Below are 19,888 nucleotides of genomic sequence, written 5' to 3' on the forward strand. Positions count from 1 at the left end.
AGACACATCTCTTCAAGAGGTGTCCTGAAGACAGATCTAGTGCACGATGGGGAACTATGTGCATTTAAGACTTTTGGTGACCTCCACTTTCATCCTCAAGACTATCATCTGTAGTGTTTCTACCTGGTAATACTGAAAGCACAATGTTTCCCTTTTTTATATATTTAACACCTACTAGAGGGCTGCACCCGCTGCTCGCTACGCTAGCCAATCCCTTTCCTTGGTGGCTTCTGCAGCCAGAGAGCATGAGAGTGTGATGACATCATTCTGTCACCTGGAAGGAAAAACTTTGTTATATATGGAGAGAGAATATTATATGGGACCTTGATTTGATGTAGAAAGACTCTGAAATGAACATGTTTTTGGCTAGTAACAAAAATTTATCTTTCTGGAATGCTGTAAATGAATGTGTCTGAGCAGCTATTAGAAGTATGAGTTATGTGATTCTCTTTTATTCTGTTGCAAGAAATGCAAGTCTTGCTATTCAATGCTAGAATGCCTAGCCACTGCTTTGTGGTGGTGGAGTGCACTAGTTTAGTACAATAGATTGTACTTCTTGATAGGTTCAAACACTTATCTGGGTGTCAAGGAGAAATTAGTTTCCTGATTTCCTTATAGACTTGTATGTGTCCCGGCCCATCTCACAACTTCAAGAGTTGTGGATAGCTATGAAGTTGTGACAATGTGGAATGGTTACTTAAATGTCCAAGCCCATGTGTGTGCAGAGGCAGGAACCATTTGTCCCTATGGAGCCTTTACTTTTGTTTATTCCTGTTCTTTGCCATCATCTAAAATTAGCTATGAAGTGATATGCTTGCTCTTTGTATGTGGAATCACAGCAGTCATCACTTAGGAAGGCCACATGCCAGCATGAGAACAGGAACAGGAAGCTACTTGAAAAAATTCATTCTCCGAGTCCACTCCTAGAAATGAGTTTTACCCAATGTGTTTCACCACTGACAGAAGAACCATTTGCACTAGCTTTCTTTTGCCATTTTCCTCAATGTCCCCCTCTCAGCGAGGCACAATTGATGTTGACTAGACTTTAGAATAGCAGAGGTGATGTTAGGTCAGTCTGGAGAAGAGCTAGTAAGAGAAGATTTGTGCAATGATTGCCAGCAATGTGCCTGTGTCAAACCAGCACTTTTACACATGCAATAATACTGCTAACTTTGGGAAGGAGGCCAAAGACCCCAAAAGAGAGACTGTACTCTGGGAATTAATTGCAGTGTGAAAAAATTCACATTTCTAGCACTGTGTTAAGAAGCAGTAACCTTGGAAGCCACAAGTAGCACAGAAAAGATATGAACTTCTATTTTAAGTATTTATCTAGTGCCAAGCAGCATGGCATCTGTGGAAATGCTTGTAGTAAATAACAAAACACAAGACTTGCTTATGGGTCAAGGAGATTTGAAAGTGCTGAGGAAGTTTTAGAGGTGCTCTGTGCAACTACACTCTTCTGTGCAGAGAAAATTATTTTCATAGACCCTCCTGTCCTTGTGTTCTGCATATAGAGCTACTGTCAGTGAGAATTACATGTATTGACTGAGGTGGGATGTGTCTATAATAACTTTTTGATTGTTGAATTACATTCAGCTGTTTGACATCACATTTGGTGAAAAAGAAGCTCTTTTTCCAATAAAATAGTGCTTGCAGTTTTGTGGATTCAGCTGCTTTGCTTGTAGGGACAAGTTATGTGCATGTTACACTGATGTTTTGGAAATTATTTTTGCTTGCACTGAGGTTTCTTGGTTCTATGGCTTGAGTCAGATTTTAAAAAACTGTACAAATATCAATTGATATTTAATTGATAGTTTTGTGTACAGTAGCGTCTCTGTGTCAAGGTACTAGAAATCCATTATAAATCACTTTTTGTACGGGATGAACATCCATTTGGTCACTTGCTGGAGGGGTGCCCACAAAAACTTTGAATCATGATGTTTACACAGAAGATGTGGACACTACTGTATACAGTGTGTTGCTCTTTTGCTTGTTACAGGCGCCAGCACAGTTGTTTTGAGCAGAAAGCAAATGACCCAAAGAGAGATGCAACCAGAGTCACATCTAAATAAGGGGAAAAATATAAGAGATGTGAGATGTTCTCAGGAAGCATGTACTGAAGTGAGACTATGATGTTAATGAGACACTTAGCTATGTGGTATTGTTTTAGTCTCTTTCTGCTGCTGGATCAGGTTTCTCTGCTCCCTATCTCCTGCTCTTCTTTTGTAAACATGTGCTTCTGTATGCTGCGCTCCATGCCCATGCTCTTCAACAGATGCAACAGAGTAAAATAAGATAATGCTACAGGTTATCCAATAGTGCCTTGGTCTTGCTTTTTGAAAATCCCACCTGAAGTGTCTTATGTTGGTATTGCAGTTGTATCTCTATCACTTCATTTGGTGGCCTCACTGAGTGTGCCTTTCAGGTAGTAGGTCTTATATCTTCATCTGCCTTGCAGTGGAATCCCATGATTCTCCCCTACTGAGGCAGGGGTCTCCAGTGTACCGACTGTGCATCAAATGGCCCTCCGCATAGTCTATCAAATGTTTGCAATGGGCACATCAGGTCATTGTCTTCCTTTTGGCACACATGCAGCTTTCATGAATTATCCCCTTGTATATATGCAGTAAACACCACAACAACAATCAGATACACTGATGGAACATGTTGTAATATAATATATTAGAGGCTGTTCTGACATGCTTCCCACTGAATCTGACATGAAATAAGTATTGTGACAAAATCAGACCTGACAGTTCTGAAAGGGTGATTGAAGGCACATATGTCAGTCATAGAATGGGTAAGCTCTTTTTCCTATGAACTGAAAAGGAGTTATCTTAATTATGGACACACATTTTTTGACCTTTAAAAACTGCTTCCAGTGGGGGGAGGGGAGGAAGGGATAGAAAGCAGAGCGCATAAGGATTGTATGCAATGAAGAGAAAAGGCTTCTCCTAAATAAAGATCTATTTTCTCTATGAAAGTTTATGTATTTATTTCTCTTTTGGGAAAGACCCTCTGTATTTGGGGAACAATTGACAGCCAATGTAAGAAGAGATAGTACAGGACCTCCCCAAGTTACAAACATCCAGCTTACAAGTATCCACAAATACAAACAAATACTTACCCACAGCCTCAGGGGAGCAGGCAAGAGGGACAAGGGGTGGTGAGCAGCACAGGTGGGAAATCGCACAGACAGGGGTTGGAGAGAAGTGGTGCTTTGAAGGCAAGTCCTCCAGCCACACTCATGCCACTCACCACCTCCTAGTGAACAGGGGCTGGGTGCAGCCCACGGCAGGTGGGAGCAGGTAGGGGATGGGGCTGACTATAAGAGTCAGCACAGAAGCTGCTTGGAGGAGGGTAGCCAGGGGATGCCCAGAAGTCCCCCTCAGAATCTCCACCTACTTCTTCATCCTCCTCTAATTAAACCTGCTTTTCCTCTAGCACCATCATTCAAGGTTAAATAAAAGGCAATTTCCATTATTTTTCATTGCAAATATACAGTATTTCAGCTACAGTATGGGTTAAATATGCCTTTATGGGCTAGCCTGGGAACCTAACTACCATTCATAACTTTGTTTTAATAGGAAAATGTGTTCTGAGTTCCAAACAACCAACTTACCAACCAACTTTTGGAACACATCCCATTTGTAAGTTGGGGACTTCCTGTACTCAACTTAGAGTTAAAAAACATAATTTTTCTTTGTTTTTTTCTTTGTTTAAGGAAACCTCTTGAGCCAACCATTGGGTCTATCCTGAAAATACTGTATGTAAACAAATGTAAAAATTAAAACTCCAGAGTAACAGTGATTTATTCCAAAATACAGGACTATCATGATTTCTATCGTGATTTATTCCAGGCCTCCATAATGCCCCAGGGTTGAAAATTGAGCCCTGATGTGACAAAAGTGATATGTTGTTACAGTGTATTTGACTAAATCATGCAGACTACTTTCAAAGGTTTGTTAATATTAATGGCTTTAGTTTGATCAAATTGAACTGAAGACCTATTTTTAAAATTATTTCTATATACTTTCCCCAATAGTTAGTTCTTTTCAATAGAAAATGAGAATTTTCAGTAACCACTTTCCACAAAAGATACATGAAAGAGACTGACATACTTACAGGAAGGGATGGAAAGCAAGAGGGAAGGTAGTTATGTGGTTCACAAGGCTAGTGTTTAAATCCAAACAGCCTTTTAAAAGTTTTAAATAAATCGTAGATAAAAGGTGTTTGCAGTGTCTCCCTCCTGATTTTTATTTTTTTTTCTACTAGAAATTATCTTTGTGGAGGAAGGGTACATTGCATAAAACAAATTTTACATGTCACAATTAAATTTAAAGGTGAGCCATACAGTGCATAACTATTGGCATGTGCATATAGTGATAAGGTTCACACAGTTGTCATTAGCATGCTCCCTTGTATCAGGTGATAGGATTGCCAACCCTCCTGAACTGGCTGGAAATCTCCCAGGTTCGAAATCAATCTCCTGGTGGCAACTGAAATGAGTCCAGGAGATTTTAATAGGCCACTAAAAGTCCAATCAGTAGCGCTAAGGAGCCAAGGATGCTTTTCTACCTGCCCTGGTTTTGCACACCTCCCAGAAATCACTGGTCCATTTTATTGGCTCGTAGGCACTGGGCAGTCACGAGGCCTGTGCATGCTGCCTTGCCTCTGCAGCTGCCATTGGGCAGGAAATATGGCCAATGGGAATTGCGGGTCGGTGCCTAGAGGCAGGGGCTATCTGCAAACCTGCCTGGCTGCCCCTGAGCCTAAGAGAGAGACATGACAGTTGCTTCTGAGAGCCCTTCAAGGTAGGCACCACCCAACCAGAGCCTGCACTCCTCACCCCCTCTCACACCTCAAGCCTCTGCCCCCACCTTAAGCCCCTCCTGCATCCAAACTCCCTCCCAGAGCATGACCCCAGCACCACCTCCTGCACCTCAAACTCCTGCCCCAGCCCATAGGTGGTAGAGAACAAGTGATGGAGGTGGAGTGAGTAGAGGTGGAACCTCAGAGAAGGGGTGAGGTAAGGGTGTTTGGGTTTGTGTGACTAGACAGTTAGTAACCTATCAAGTCAAAATGTTGCAGGAATCTGTACCTGTAGTACTGCCTACAGGTCATCTATCTCTGTGTGCAATCTCTGAGCAACCTCTAAACCCAACCCACTTGCAAGGGAACAAAAACTCAAACTAATACTCAAAGCATCTCAACAAATCTACTCTCTCTGCACTCCATTTTCAGTCTCCACTGCCAGCTTCTCCCCCTGCTCTGGCATTGAGCATGGGGGCCCTGGAAGGAGTCTCTTGGAGTCCTTCAGCTCACCATGATTATCACCTAATACCCAGGCCCGCCATTCTGGTTGAAAAGCAGCTAATTAAGTACATCTTTTGCACTGTTTCCCTAGTTGATTATTAATCCCTTTCCCACATGTGCGGGGGTTCATGCCAGCATGCTAGGCTATTGGTGTGCTTCTTCAATGACTTCGGGTAATCACAGCATCCTTAAAAGGTGTGCCCTAGTAGCCTGCTAATGCACACCCCACTGTGACCGACTATTAAAAATAAAAATGGCTGAGACCAGTGTTTCCCACTCCTGAGTGGAATGAACTTTGTAATATGCACCAGTGTGGAGTAGCGATGTTAAATATCGGTTAATTGAATAGTCGAGTAATCTCGTGAATTCTTATCGGTTAGTTGACTATTCTATAGTCCCTAGGGGCAGGGCCAGCAGCCAGTGTGCTCCAGCCCCACTCCAGAGGAGCCCCCTGCCACTCTGCACTGCTACCTCTATATCAGAGGCAGCAGCGTGGGGTGCCAGGCGGGAGCTGGTCTGCGAGGGAGGCCACTTTAAAACCCAGCTCCCCTCATGGGACCTGGCGTGAGCTCGAACTGAGCTGGGATGCCTGCCTGCCCGGCTCCTGATGCACTTTAAATGTAGAGATGCTGCGGGAGTAGGTTCAAGACCCATCGCAAGCCAAGACTGAGCTGGACTGCTGGTCAGCCTGCTCAAAAATTTACTGGCAAGGGCGGGGAGGGAAATGCATGTCGTCTATAGCATTAACCCATAAGCTTTTGCTTATCGGTTAATTAGCTACACTATTGCATCCCTAGTATGGAGGTGATGTGCAACACAGAGGTGATGTCGCATATCACCTTCATATTGGTGCATATAGCAAAATTAATGTGATGGGGGTGGAAACAAGGAGTTCTGAGTGTGGGAGGGGGCTCAGGCACATGGCAGAGGGTTGGGGTATGGGAGTGGAAAGGCTCCAGCTGCGAGTGTGGGCTCTGGGTGAAGCCAGGGATGGGAGGCTTAGGGCTTGGGACTAGGGTTTCCAACTCAGTTGCAATGAACACCATTGCTGCAAATGGCATCAGCTCCATCCAGTCTGGGTGATTTGGCAACCCAACCTGGGACAGAAGGTGTGAGCTCTGGGGTGGGGCTGAGGCAGAGGGTGGGGTGCTGGGATGAGAGGAGGGATTTGGGACTAGGAAATTCCCTGGGACTGTTGTAGAGTTGGGCAGGGATGAGGCCACAGTTGGGCCACCCGCACTGCCCCGGCTGCAGTAGTAAAGCTGTCCATGCTACCCTGACTACCATGCTACCATGCTACCCCCGACTCTGGCCACAGCAGAGTCAGGGGGCCTGGCTGTTCTGCCTACTGCAGCATTGGGCCGGAGCTGGGTTGTACCTCCCCACCCACCACAGTTAGTCCAAGACTGGGCCACTACACTCACAGCAGAAACTAGGCTTGGGCCACACAGCCCTGTCTGCAGCAAGTTGAGTCAGCCCTTCTGTGGCTGCCTCAGGTTCCTGCCCTACGTGGCCTGTCGGATGGCCTGTACAGAGCTAAATATATGTGTCAGCGCAGCTTACAGGGAATTAAGGCTGAGACTTTTATAGTCCAAGTTTCACCTCATAGAGCCTAATCTATAAATACCTAAAAATAGGAGATTAGTATTGAAATGCTAACAGATTCTCAATGGTGTCAATCCTGCTGGCATCTGGATAATGAAGTCACACACACACTATTAAGTGCTAACACATTTTCCTTGACTGAAAAAGAAAACAAGGCCGTAAAACTGCGATGTCCATTTTTCAACAACATCAATCCATTTCAAACCACCCTGAATCATAGTAAATCACAGATTTCTGAGGGAATGAACTGCCTTAAGGGCCACGTCAGGATAGTTAACCCACAGACTAGTAACTGACTTCTGGCAACAATGGGTTTTCTGGGAATTTTTGGTCAATTTAATGTAATTACTCATTTGGTTGTGTCTCCTATTTTGACTGGCTGAGGGTCTGCAGCATGGTAAATACCAGAACCAATTGCATAGCCAGGTTTTTGCTGGAGATTGATAGAATGATGAGCTGTTGTTAGATAAATACATTTAACTGCCTGGCCAGAGTGAAGCCTGCTCTTTCACAAGGAAAGCTTGAAAAAGAAAACATCATCTCAAAAAAATAAATTGCCCAGATACAGCCCTGCTGCTCTGTAGCAAGTGTGCTCCAGAAGATGCTATGTCATTAAAAAATTGGATGCTAATGTGTCATCTGCATGTTTGATTAAATAACTATGCATCATGCTCACATAGGGAAAATAAAAAACCCATACACTAAATCTGGCATGCCTGTAATTTTCTTCATTCTGTAATATTAGCCTTAGCAATATCAAATAGAATGTTTGAGGGCTTTGCTGATAGGGATGGTTCCCTCTACCTGACCTCTAATTCCCAGTAATGTTTAAGATTTGACCTATGACCTTTACCATGAGATATCGATTCCCATTTAGGCAATGTGTAGGGCTGCAGGTTTGTCTTTGTGCCAAAAATATTGTGGATACCATGTTTGTCTGTAACTTTACTGTGACTTCTGTATAGGAAGGCTAATGGTTGCTTGCTCCACCAGCCTCTTCTGGAGGCTGGAAGGCAAGGCATGTAGAAATGTTGGCAAGTGAGCACCCCTCACAATATTGTATTCTAGTGCTTGAGGGGGCTGGGTCTTGTTCCCCACTCTGAGCATTGCAATGTAAAGCTGAACAGTGTCAAATTCAAAACTGATCAAAGGAGACTCTCTGTCACACAGTGTATAATTAAACTGAAGCAAAATACAGGACTATGTAGCACTTTAAAGACTAACAAGATGGTTTAATAGGTGATGAGCTTTCGTGGGCCAGACCCACTTCCTCTTATCAAATAGTGGAAGAAAATAGTCACAGCCATATATACCAAAGGATACAAGAAAGCTCATCATCTAATAAACCATCTTGTTAGTCTTTAAAGCGCTACATAGTCCTGTATTTTGCTTCAGATACACCAGACTAACACGGCTACATTTCTATCACTATAATTAAACTGTGAGACTCACTGCCACTGGATGTCATTGAGATGAAGAATTCAGAAAGGGTGTCATTGACATTTACATAGATAAGAATAAGAAAAGTTAAAATAATCACATCTTATTGTATTGAAAGGGATTATAGTCCTAGGGATTAAGACTAGACTTTCACAGGAGGAAGATCACCCCATATCTTCAGGGTTTCTTGCATCATCCTTAGAAGTACCTGGCCATTGTCAGAAACAGAATGCAGGATTATATGGACCAAAAGGGTTGTCAATACCTATCTTCCTGTATTTTCTTAGCATTGATGTTGACTCATGTCTTGTTCACTTTTTTGCTTATCATTTTTAAATATCATGAGATATTTATATCATTCAGACTCCTATTTTCAGGCAATTTTAAGAACATAACTGAAGAGAACCTGTAATAGAAGACCACTAACTCTGACCCTTAATGAAATTGCTATAACCTTTATTTTCATATATTTATACAAAATGCAGTTGTTTTTAAAGCAAATTAGGAGTTTCAACTTCCTTTATTCAGATAGCTGTTTTAATATACTAACAGCCTCACAGATGTCTGAACTGCTGGTACCAATATAAGTGTTTATCTAGCTATTGAGTGTGTCTGTCTGTAAGTCCGTCTCTGCATTTGTGAGTCCGTTTGTTCAAGAACTCCTCCTAAACTGCAAAAGCGAGGACCACCAAATTTGGTATGCAGCTTCCCCTAACTGTAACTTAAACCAAGGTCAGCGTGTGGTTGTGCCTGGAAAATGGGAAGCGCTGAAAATGAGACTGTTTTCCATAATATGGAATGGGAGGAGCACAGAGAGGAGGGATGTGATACTAAGGCTATGTCTAGACTGCAGGCTTCTTTCGAAAGAGGCTCTTTCGAAAGCATCTTTCGAAAGAGCCTCTTTCGAAAGATCGCGTCTAGACTGCAGGCAGATCTTTCGAAAGAGCAAGCCGCTTTTTCGAAAGAGAGCACCCAGTGAGTCTGGATGCTCTCTTTCGAGGAAGCCCTATTTACATTGAAGAACGCCTTCTTTCGAAAGAGGAACTTTCGAAAGAAGGCGTTCTTCCTCGTGAAACGAGGTTTACCGCCATCGAAAGAAAAGCCGCGTTCTTTCGAAATATTTTCGAAAGAACGCGGCTTGAGTCTGGACGCAGGGGAAGTTTTTTCGGGAAAAGGCTACTTTTCCCGAAAAAAACCCTGAGTCTGGACACAGCCTAAGAGTGGCCACTGAGGACAGCTGCATCACCAAGACAATGGCCAGCACCTCCCTCCCCATGCCCTAAGTAATCCATCTCCTACCCCTTCTCATCCCCAAACTCTCACTCCAGCCTTCATTTTTCTTCTTTATTTTAAATATATGATTATTGAAATAAAGCATTATATTTTTCATTTATTTTTCCAAAGAAATGACTTCAGTTAAAGACTTAAGCAACAGCAGGTACATATGCTACCATGTAGATAAAGTATAGCATTTCTATAATGGAAAGGACTAGGGTTGTATATTTTAAAAGATGGAAATCTTTGGTTCCCCCCTTTTATTTATTTCCTGCAAACTGCCAGGAAAGCTTAAATGAGAAACAACCTCTGTAAAAGAGAAAACAAAATAAAAGAAGCACGTATTGCTTCGGAGACTGTCTCATTCCCCCATAGTGTTCCATGTTCCAGTAGACCATAGAAGTTTTCTATTTTGGCACCAAAATGCATTAGTAAAAATTGCAGGAAATGCTGCATTTTTATCCATAAATCTGTCAGAATGAGAAAGCATATGCAGTATGGTGAAGTGAGGAAAATTATTTATAACCAAATAATGTTGTTCTACATTATCCATTTCCCTGTGCTTTTGCTAGAAGCAGAAAATATTATCTAAGGAAAGGGCAAGAAAAATGAGTTCTTGGAAATGACTGAGTAAACTTAGCTTATTGAGGACAAACCGCTTACTGTGTTTGTCAATATGCATGGAATATCATAATAGTACAGGTTGTACCTCCCTGGCCTGGCACCTGACTGGTTCTGAACCAGGGACCGGGAAATGTCAATAGCAGCAGTTCTGTGGCCATTGGTTGTCGGGCTCTGCTTTGGTGGTAGCAGAGGGGCTGGCATTCACCAAGCAGAGCCTGGAGCGGGCACTCAGGGAAAGAGGCAGGGTAGATGCAGAGTCCCAGGAGCATAGTCCCGTTGGAGCACTTGGAGCTCCCATAGCAGCCAGGCTATGCTCCCAACCACCACCATCGGCTACAGGGCTGCATTCCTAGTATCTGGCCCCTGGGCTCTGCAGCCATCCCATCTCTTCCCCCGAGCATCTCCTGTCCCCGCTTCTGGTCCTTCCTCCTTCTTCCCTTCCTGTTCTTGTGGCACATCAGAAGTTCAGGGAGGACAGGAGAGGAGTTGCTGAGGGGCGAGGGAGCTTTTCCCCATGAGTGCTCCAGCCTGGAAGCACCCTTGGGGACACCAGACCACAGATAGTGCCGGACTAAAGAAGTCCAGACCATATAAAGAAGTCAAACCTGTAAGTCTGGGAGGCTGAAGAAAAAAGAAGCAAAAATTCTCAAAACCAAATACCTTTAGTACTCAGTTATGGCCTTCAACTTTTGTGTAAATTGATGTAATTCCATTAGCTTTAATGGAACTATGAAAGTTTACAGCAGCCATATTGGACATTGTCCAGTTCTTTACATGTATCCTTGTGAATAGGTAGAGTCTCCATGCTGTTGCCTGAAAAATGTGGTGTCCAAAACTCATCTCTTTCCTGTGATTTGCATATAGTCTTGTGAAATTCTGGCTTTAGCAGTAATTAATGGGAAAACTCTCAGGCTGTGTCTATACTACAGCCTACATCAGCATAATTTATGCCTCTTGGGGTGGGATTAAACCACCCTGCGAGCAAAAAAAGTTACATATACATAAGCTTTCAGGTACACAACACTATGTCAATGGAAGAGCATATGTGGCTGGCAGAGCTTCTGCTGATTGCAGAAATGGATTTACTATGCAGAAGGGAAAGCTCTCTTCCACGAGCATAGAGTATCTACACCAGATGCTGCTGCCCTTTAAGTGTAGACATGCCCTTACTGGGTATGTCTACACTACGGGACAAAGTTGAATTGAGATACACAACTTCAGATATGTTAATTGCATAGCTGAAGTAGAAGTACTTTAACTCAGCTTTTGGCGTTATCTGCACAGCAGGAAGTGGAAGGGAAAACATTCTCCCTCTGACTTCCCTTACTCCTCATGAAAGCAAGGTTATTGGTATCAACCTGAGCGCCTCTCTAAGTTCGAATTAGCTGTCTTAACTAGACCGCTAATTCAAAGCCTGGAAGATCGACAGTGGCAGCTTCAATCTTCCTCTGTAGTGTAGACATACCCACTGTGTTAAATGGGGGGGTGTCAAGATTTCACCCTTTGTTTCCAGAAACATAACTTAAATAACAATGTCCCAAGGGGGTCAGTGCATTCAGCAAATTGTATCAGAATGGGTTTGGATGGAAAGTAGCAGTTTCCCCCAAAATAAAATTTTTCAACTTTGCTGAATATTTTTTCAATTTTCCATATCACAATTTTCCAATATCACAACTTGCTACTCTTCTACTAGCAGTAGACAAAAATAAGCATATTCATTAGATTAGTAAACAACTTTTGGGAAAACCTATGGCAAAAATAGATGAGAAAATAATTAATGACTTTTGAAAGTTTTCCCTGAGCTGGGACACAGAGTAGAGGGTAGGCCCAGTCACTGGGAAAGTGCCCTGGACTTTGCATCCTAAAAGAGGAACTGAACTCTTTTAATGGCCCAGTGGAAATTTCCACAGAGGGAGTCCTGGGGGATATGGCCCCATACCAGACCTGGGACTGCATAAAGAATAGGGATAATTTGAAGAAACCCAGAAGAGTCTCAGCTAGGTTGGGCCAAGCTACTATGATATTCCCATAAAGAACAGGAAGAAAATGTTGAGGTCTGGTGTGGGTGAACTAGTGTGGGAATTTCCTATAATTTACTTGAAATACTGGTGCTATCTTTTGCAGTCTTTGAGGCGGATAGGACTAGATGCTAGAGAGAGTTAATATAGGGCATCAGGTTGCTCTTTTTAGATGCTTTTATATATGAAGTGGTTGTGTGTGGGAGTGGAGCTTTTGTTTGTTTGTTTGTATTTATTTTGGTGTGAGGGAGGTGAAGGAGAGTGTAAAAATGGCAGGTCCTAAATGTTTAGTCTAATTATGATGATGTTCTATTGTATCATCTTAAGCCTTGTTTACTTTTTACCTGAAGTTTTCTAGTTTTAGATTCTTACTATAACTGTCACTATGAAGTAATAAAATGTATTTTAAGAGAAAGTACTAATCACTTCACTTTACAGAAGAAAAAATGATACAAGTACTGAAAAGGTTAAAGGAAATTAAATTGGAAACAAAGCAGGAGGAGAAGAAATACTTTAAGAGGCTTGCCAAAACTTCTCAGTGATGGGGACTTTTGCTTTATTATATGCTCTGTGCTATTCTCCCAGGAGCATTGATACAACAGAGTGTAAAATATTTAGAACAAAATCTGGTGAATGGGGTTACATTGTGCACTGTTGCTTCTATAATATTCGCGACTGGCTTTTGGTTTAATTCTTAATTTTGCCCATAGTTAAGACTATGGACCAGACTCAGAATTCAGTGGCATGGAATGGGACCTATTTATTTATTAGGGCCCAGTCCAACCACTAATGACAGTGATGGGAGTTTTTCCATTGGTTTGAATCAGACACGTAAAATGCACTAGTGTATTCACAGCACTATAAACTTTTACCAGTCTCAAGTTAAAATAATATGGTTATCCATGCAAAGGATGAGAGAGCATATTGAAATTTGTCTCCGAACAAGACCAGGCATTCCTGATTCTGATAATAACACACATTTTAAACAGAGTTGTTATGAGGATTAATTATTTTTCATAACTCTCTTTATTATTGGTAAATTGTTTTAAATATGATATATTATCTATAATATGCCTTATAATGATTAGGGTAAGGAAAGATATAAATTCCCCTTATCTACTCAAAAATATGTAAAAGATGTACTTTGCTTTATATCATTATGAGCACATTTACCTGGTGTTACTCAGGTCCTTAATTCTATTATTTTTTTATTTTTTTTTGAAGATAAAAAGGAAAATTCGTACTGGAGTTGTTCGTTTTCTTCCCCTTCTTATCCTTGTCAAGAGCAAAAGTAAAGTGCACAGCTCATCTGCCCCCTTTGCTCCCCAGCCAGAATGAGGAATGCAGCAAACTGGGCACTGTTCCCTCACTCCCTGACAAAAGGGAACAGCCAGCAATGACCCCATATGAATTTGGGGGGAACATCAGCCTCCTGTGCCCTCCCTAAAGGATGTTTGGGTTGTGGGGGGCTTGGGACTGGAGTGGTCCCAGATGAGGGGGTGCCCCCCCCACCCCACAGGCCCTTTTACCTGCCTAATTATTCTGTTCTCTGTATGGTATTATGAGATGCAATCCCATTCCAGGTACATCCCATTTTCCTAGCACAACCAAAACCTTACCTTGCTTTAATTAATGAGAAGAGGAGGCTGTATACTGAATTTGGTGGTCCTAGCTCTTACCATTTTGGAAGAGTTGTTGAACAAATAGACAGACAAACTATCTCAAAGTATTATATTTGAAAATTTAGAAAGACTAGATAGGAGAAGTAATGTCTTTAATTGGACCAACTTCCACTGGTGAGAGAGACAAGCTTTCGAGCTACACAGAGCTCCTTGGCAGGTCTGGGAAAGGTGGTCATGATAGATCTATGCGTATTGCAGCTACACTGCTGTAGCACTTCAGTGCAGATCCTACTATGCTGACAAGAGATCTTCCACCAGCGTAGTTAAGCCACCTCCATGAGAAGCATTAGTTATGTTGAGGGGAGAAGCCCTCCCATTAATATAGTATTGACTGAAATGGGTATTAAGTCAGTGTAACGGTGTTGCTCAGGAGTGTGGATTTTTCACACATCATCACAATGTAGTTATGTTGATGTAAGTTTAGTGTAGGCAGGGCATCAGAGTGTCACAGCTAAATACAAGATTGAACAGTTCAGAGTCAGTAGTTAACACATATCCTAAGACACCATTCAAGATAAAGTGGCCCATTAACCATCTTGTAGTCATAGGACAAAAAGTTGTCTTTTTCACATTAAACTGCTATAAATTGTGCTCTCAGGAATATGAAAAACAGTTTCCTCCTAAATAAAAGAATGAATGAAATATGAAAGTATAAATAGAACCTTAAAAATATAAACTTTATTGCACGCAATATGTTTCATGAAAACTATGCATCTGAGTGGATTATTCATTAATAATGAAACTTACATATATAGTGCTGTAATTTAATTGTGGTATACAAACACATTCTTTACCCATATATGTTGCAGTCTGAGCTATACATGTGTTCTTGGTTTCTCAGAATATAAATGAATGTATAGTAACAAGCTGTTTACTAGAGCTGTTCCTTTGTTTAGCACTTATGTTCAACACAACTAAAGAATTCCTGTAGGTTTTGCTAGCAGATACAGAATCTTTGGTCTCTTTTAAAACTGTTTCTACCTCTTGTTTAAATTTACTCCTCTTATATTCTGTCTACCAATGTATTATTTTAAAAAAGACTTTGACAAGGCCTGTCAAATTCTTGTATGGAAAAACTTAAAAAACAACAAATAGTCTTTCAGCACCTTAAAAACTAACAAAAAATGTAGATGGTATCATCAGCTTTTGTGGGCACAACCCACCTTTTCAAGTGGGTTGTGTTCATGAAAGCTCATGACATCATCCACATTTTTTGTTCATCTTTACAGTGCTGCAAGACTATTTGTTGTTTTTTAAATTTTTCCAGTTACAGACTAACACGGCTATCCCCTCTGAAATTCTTGTATGGTTAAGAGTTCCCCTATCCATTAACCAATTTTAAATAAACTATACAATGGGTTAAAATCAGAGCAGTAGCAAAATATCAATATTTATCCAAGGCAGTTGAAGTTTCCTTCTCTGACTCATGCCTTCCCAAGAAATGAGATGTTAAGATCACTTTCTCTGTTACCTCTTTGTGCACAGCAGGGAAGGCATTGCTTTTTTACTTTGTTTGGTTTTGCACCATCCCGTAGCCATATCCTTCTGGCTTTGTGACAATGCTTGTCAGTAGGAATGGATCTGCAAAGTCTTATGATTAGTGCATTTTAGGCTGAGACTCCAGACAGGAGTTCCATGAATGCCAATTCACCTAGCCTCTAATCTATATTTCATACCACAACTTGAAATTGAAATACATTGAACTAACCAATTCACAAATTAGTTTTCTACCCAGTTCTGCTTTCTGTTCTCCCTGCAAATATCCAATTAGTACTATGTTTACAGCAGGAAAATGAGGTGTATGAATTACTTTACTTAATAGAAGCAGATTCTTTTCTCATCCTAAAATGTGGGCTATCCGAAAACCTTCTGACCATGCCATCTGCCCTTGAGTTATGGATCTGTGTTTTATCAGCGCTGATGGGAATAAAGAAAGTAGAAAATAAGTTTAAGAAACACTGCCACATTAAATATGTTCCTCTTTTTCTTTCAGAGGTGTGGAGAAATCTCATTTGATAGTCCTGAACAGAATGCCAAATGTGTTTGCATGCTAGGTAAGAAACCTTCATCTTTCGTGTGTGGAAGTATATACTGTTCATTTGATGCTTCTCTTCTAAATTAGACTGAATTCAGCCTATGAAGTATAATTAACTAAGTAAAAACTGGTTTGAATTACAATTGGATGCTCTTATACACCAGATGCATGTGTAAACCAGCTGATTATAGTGATTCTTCTCTTTCATTTATATTGTATTGTTGACTACGCTATGTCTAGACTGCAGAGCTTTTCTGGGATACCAGGGGTATCCCAAAAAAGCTTTGCAGTATCCAAGGAACATGTCCACTTTTTCGGAACAATTCCAAACAAGTGGATGCATTCTTTTGCCATCCATGTAATCCTCATTGTACGAGGAAGAAGGGATGTGTTGAAAGAGGAGGTTTTTCTAAAATTTGGTACAGTGTAGACAGGCCAAATTTCAGAAAAGCCTCTTTCAAAAGAAAAGCGGGAAAAGATATGCAAATTGCGGTTCTCAGTCTGCATAACTTTTTTCAACTTTTCTTTGTAGAGTAGACCCAGGCTAAGTGATTTCTGACAACTAATTATGAGAATTATTTGCAGATCTTTTCCAAATTCCTGTTTTACTGGAGGGACATTTTTGACTGGCTTGTATCTAAGCAGGATAGATTACCTGTGTGAAAAATGTAACACACTATAGGCTAAATTGTGCTCCGTTATACTGCCTTAAATCCAGAGTAACTCTTTCGAAGTCAGTGGAATTATTCTGGATATATACTTGTTTAACTGACAGCAAAAAACTGACCTAAATAAATCACATATCAGAGGAGAGAGAATTATGCTCATCTTCATATTGATTGAAAAACCCTTGCTTACCAAAGCATGCTCACCAAAGAATGCTCAGGATTTCCAAATCTCCCAATAATATATAGAGTACATAGTTCACATTATAATTTTGATTCATAACATTGGCATTCAAATGTGGTTACTATTACAGGGTCAGATTCTGTTATTCCTAGGATGAGGAGAAAATCATTCTCTTGTAGTAATCCCAGTGACATCATAAGAGTTTCAAAATCTGTCCCATAATTATTGTGTGTTCATATTCCAAGAAAATGTGAAGAGTTTGTTAGAGGGAGGAAAATGTTACTTCAAGTGTTTCCTTTAGTTTTTCCACTGAAAAAATCTAAAAGAGGTGAGTTGGTTTTAAACCTTCCCAGAACTTTCACTGTAACCATTCCAGTATGACTGCAAATGTTCCATGGTATAGACAGAAGGAAATGTCCTTTATGTGTAGCCTGTATAGTCTTAATTATGAGCTTTTTACTTACTAAAAAGAGTATAATTCTACTACTGCCCATCGTCACTACTGAAATGATGGTATTTGTCTGGTTGGGAAAGTTGGCAGCTCTAAGCCAGGTACCTGTAGTATATAATGTCCCATGGCTCGGGCAAGAAGGGGACGCAACAGGCGAGCCCCAACCCCAACAACTTTTCTAACTCTATCTAACATGGAAAGTAACTTGAATAAGAAACAAAACGGTTTAACAAGGTGCTAACTACTTAGAACGCTATGAATACCGCTGCTGAGATCACGCTTGAAGGCAAGTGAGAAGGGAGCTCCAATGACCTTCATGGTCGGTAAGAAGGAACTGAAAGAGTGGAGGGCCAATAGGGATACATATGCACCGATACAGCAGCGCCACTCCAGAGGGCTTCCCAGCTAACCCGATGGGTACCTCTAGTCTAAGGGAAAACTCTCCAGCAATCCGTGCACGCAGTATGCACACACCTAAGTGGAATAGACATGAGCAAGCACTCAAAGAAGAACTGCCCCTTATTTGGGGCTTCTGATTGTCCTTGCATAACCAAATCCTGACCTTATTTTAAGGTAGGAGAAAAAGAAGGTGGCAAATTTTGTGGACGTAGCTCTTACCGTTTAGGAGGAGTTCTTGAACAAACAGACTTTCAGACAATATATATATTTATATATATAAGGCGGGGGGGGGGGAGCAGAGAGCATGGCATACATTTTTAAATTAGTTCTAAATATGCTGCTAAGGACTGGATAAAGAGAAAACCTGTGTGTACATGTGTACAAGAGAGAAAGAAAGAACAATTTCATGCTATTTCAGTAGCTGCAATCAAAACTGCTTACCTGTGCCATACACCCCATATTACTAACAAGATAAAGTGCTGTGCTTTCAGAGTAGATGGATATGGGTCCTAACAACTGATTATCTAACTTAGTAAAGTCCTGAGTAATCATGGTGTGTAGCACTGTGACAACCATGAAGTTGTAGGTAGCAATGGAGGATTTTAATTTGTTTTGTTTTAAAACATAATAAGGCCCAAACTTGCCAAGACCTATGTACACTGGTTATAGTCGGTCTGCTCACGGGGTTTCAAGCTGAGCTCAAGTGTAAGTGTTTGCAAGATCAGAATCTAAATTGACTAGTTATTTAAGGCCTTATCTCACATTCCTTAATCCCTCTCATTAAATTCTGTGTGAATTTTGGATACACAAAGAATACAGGATCAGGTCCCTAAGGCTTTAAAGAATAATACCAATAAGGCCTGCAGGATGCTCTGCAAAGCTGCAAATTTTGACCAGTGTAGAAGTATTTGATTAGCTGAGTCTTTCCACTTTCTATTCCACTTCAAAGCAAAGTGGATATATGTACTTAACTATTTTTAATTTTTATTTTTCATTTAGGAGTGGGGGAAATTATCTACATGGGCTTCAAGCATTGAAACAGCTCAATAATTCATAAATTTTAAAGGAGAAAAATCTCTGTGTGTGATGCTTATGTAAGTCAGAGGACTATCATATGCAGCTCTGTCAATACCCTGGTGTTGGCTTGCAAAACACTTGCTATTTCAATAATGGGCTGAAACTGCCAACTGTGTTCAAACATGCGGAGGCTTTTCTGCTGTGAGCAAACAGCCACTGAGGACATAGCTGAATCTATAAAACTCATTTAATAGAGGACCAAATACTGGTATCCACAGGTAATAAATAAGAGAAGCATGCCACTGAAATAACACCCTTCTTTTGTGGAGCCAGGTACTCCTCTGTTGTGGAATGGAGGGAGGGAGTGTGTGGCCCTAAAGCAACATTTCTATGTTTAATAGTTTGCTAGGGAAAGTTTTCTTACTTTTTGGGTTGCTCTTTTCTTGGATGAATCGTAAGTGGGTATTTGTGAGGAAAATGCTGTTATTACAAGTAAGTATTCCGCAGACTATGTCTGCAAGGACCTAGTCTACAGAAAATGAGGGAAAGCTCATTATTCCTGCATGGGATGCATTTATAACACTGGGGAATAGCACATAAGCACTTTTCATAGCTAGCCATTAGGTTTGTGTTTGTCTCTTATTAACTTTAACTGCAGTACCAGACTATTTTAGCAAGAGCAAGTCACATCCCTTCTGGAAAAGTCTCTAGCTGACCTTCCCAAATCTTCAAGTGACAGATTCTAAGCAAGCAGAAGGCACAATCTCCTAATAAAGTCTGCCCAGTGCTTCAGTAATAAGACACAGCTCCTGGCAGCAGTAACTGTCAACACTAGCAACTTACATTAGAAAAATCTACCCTCACTTCCATTACCCCATGAATATGAACAGGGTTCAATGGATATAATGGACAGAATAATTTAACTTTATAGATATTATGGTGGGAGTCCCTGGATATTTCCTGGAGAACTGAAATAGGGGCAGATGCTCCCTCCTACTAAAATTGAAGACACATTTCAGCATGAACCAAGCAGGTTGAAATTTATTTGTGCAGGAAGGATTCACTTTTAAAAAAAGGAAAGTACACTAAAAACAAATCATGTCTTGCTGGCATATTATCATGTTTTAGCAAAAATGTTTGTCAGCACTTGACAAACTGATAATCGACTACAGTAGAA

The 19,888-nt window shown here is 41.0% G+C and overlaps 1 protein-coding gene across 6 annotated transcripts in view; it reads left to right on the forward strand.

Annotated features, from left to right (window-relative positions):
- PDE7B (phosphodiesterase 7B) overlaps window positions 1-19,888 on the forward strand; it is a 264,944-nt gene that overhangs the window by 69,005 nt on the left and 176,051 nt on the right. For all 6 annotated transcript variants that reach the window (XM_075924234.1, XM_075924235.1, XM_075924236.1 and 3 more), the window contains one exon: window positions 15,954-16,014. Coding sequence is in view for 4 of the 6 variants with exons in the window: in XM_075924239.1 (XP_075780354.1) it covers window positions 15,954-16,014 (61 nt within the window). In the remaining 2 variants the exon portion in view is untranslated. The remainder of the gene's footprint in view (window positions 1-15,953; window positions 16,015-19,888) is intronic.

Source organism: Pelodiscus sinensis, chromosome 3 (assembly GCF_049634645.1).
Source record: "Pelodiscus sinensis isolate JC-2024 chromosome 3, ASM4963464v1, whole genome shotgun sequence".
NCBI classification, from domain to species: Eukaryota; Metazoa; Chordata; order Testudines; family Trionychidae; genus Pelodiscus; species Pelodiscus sinensis.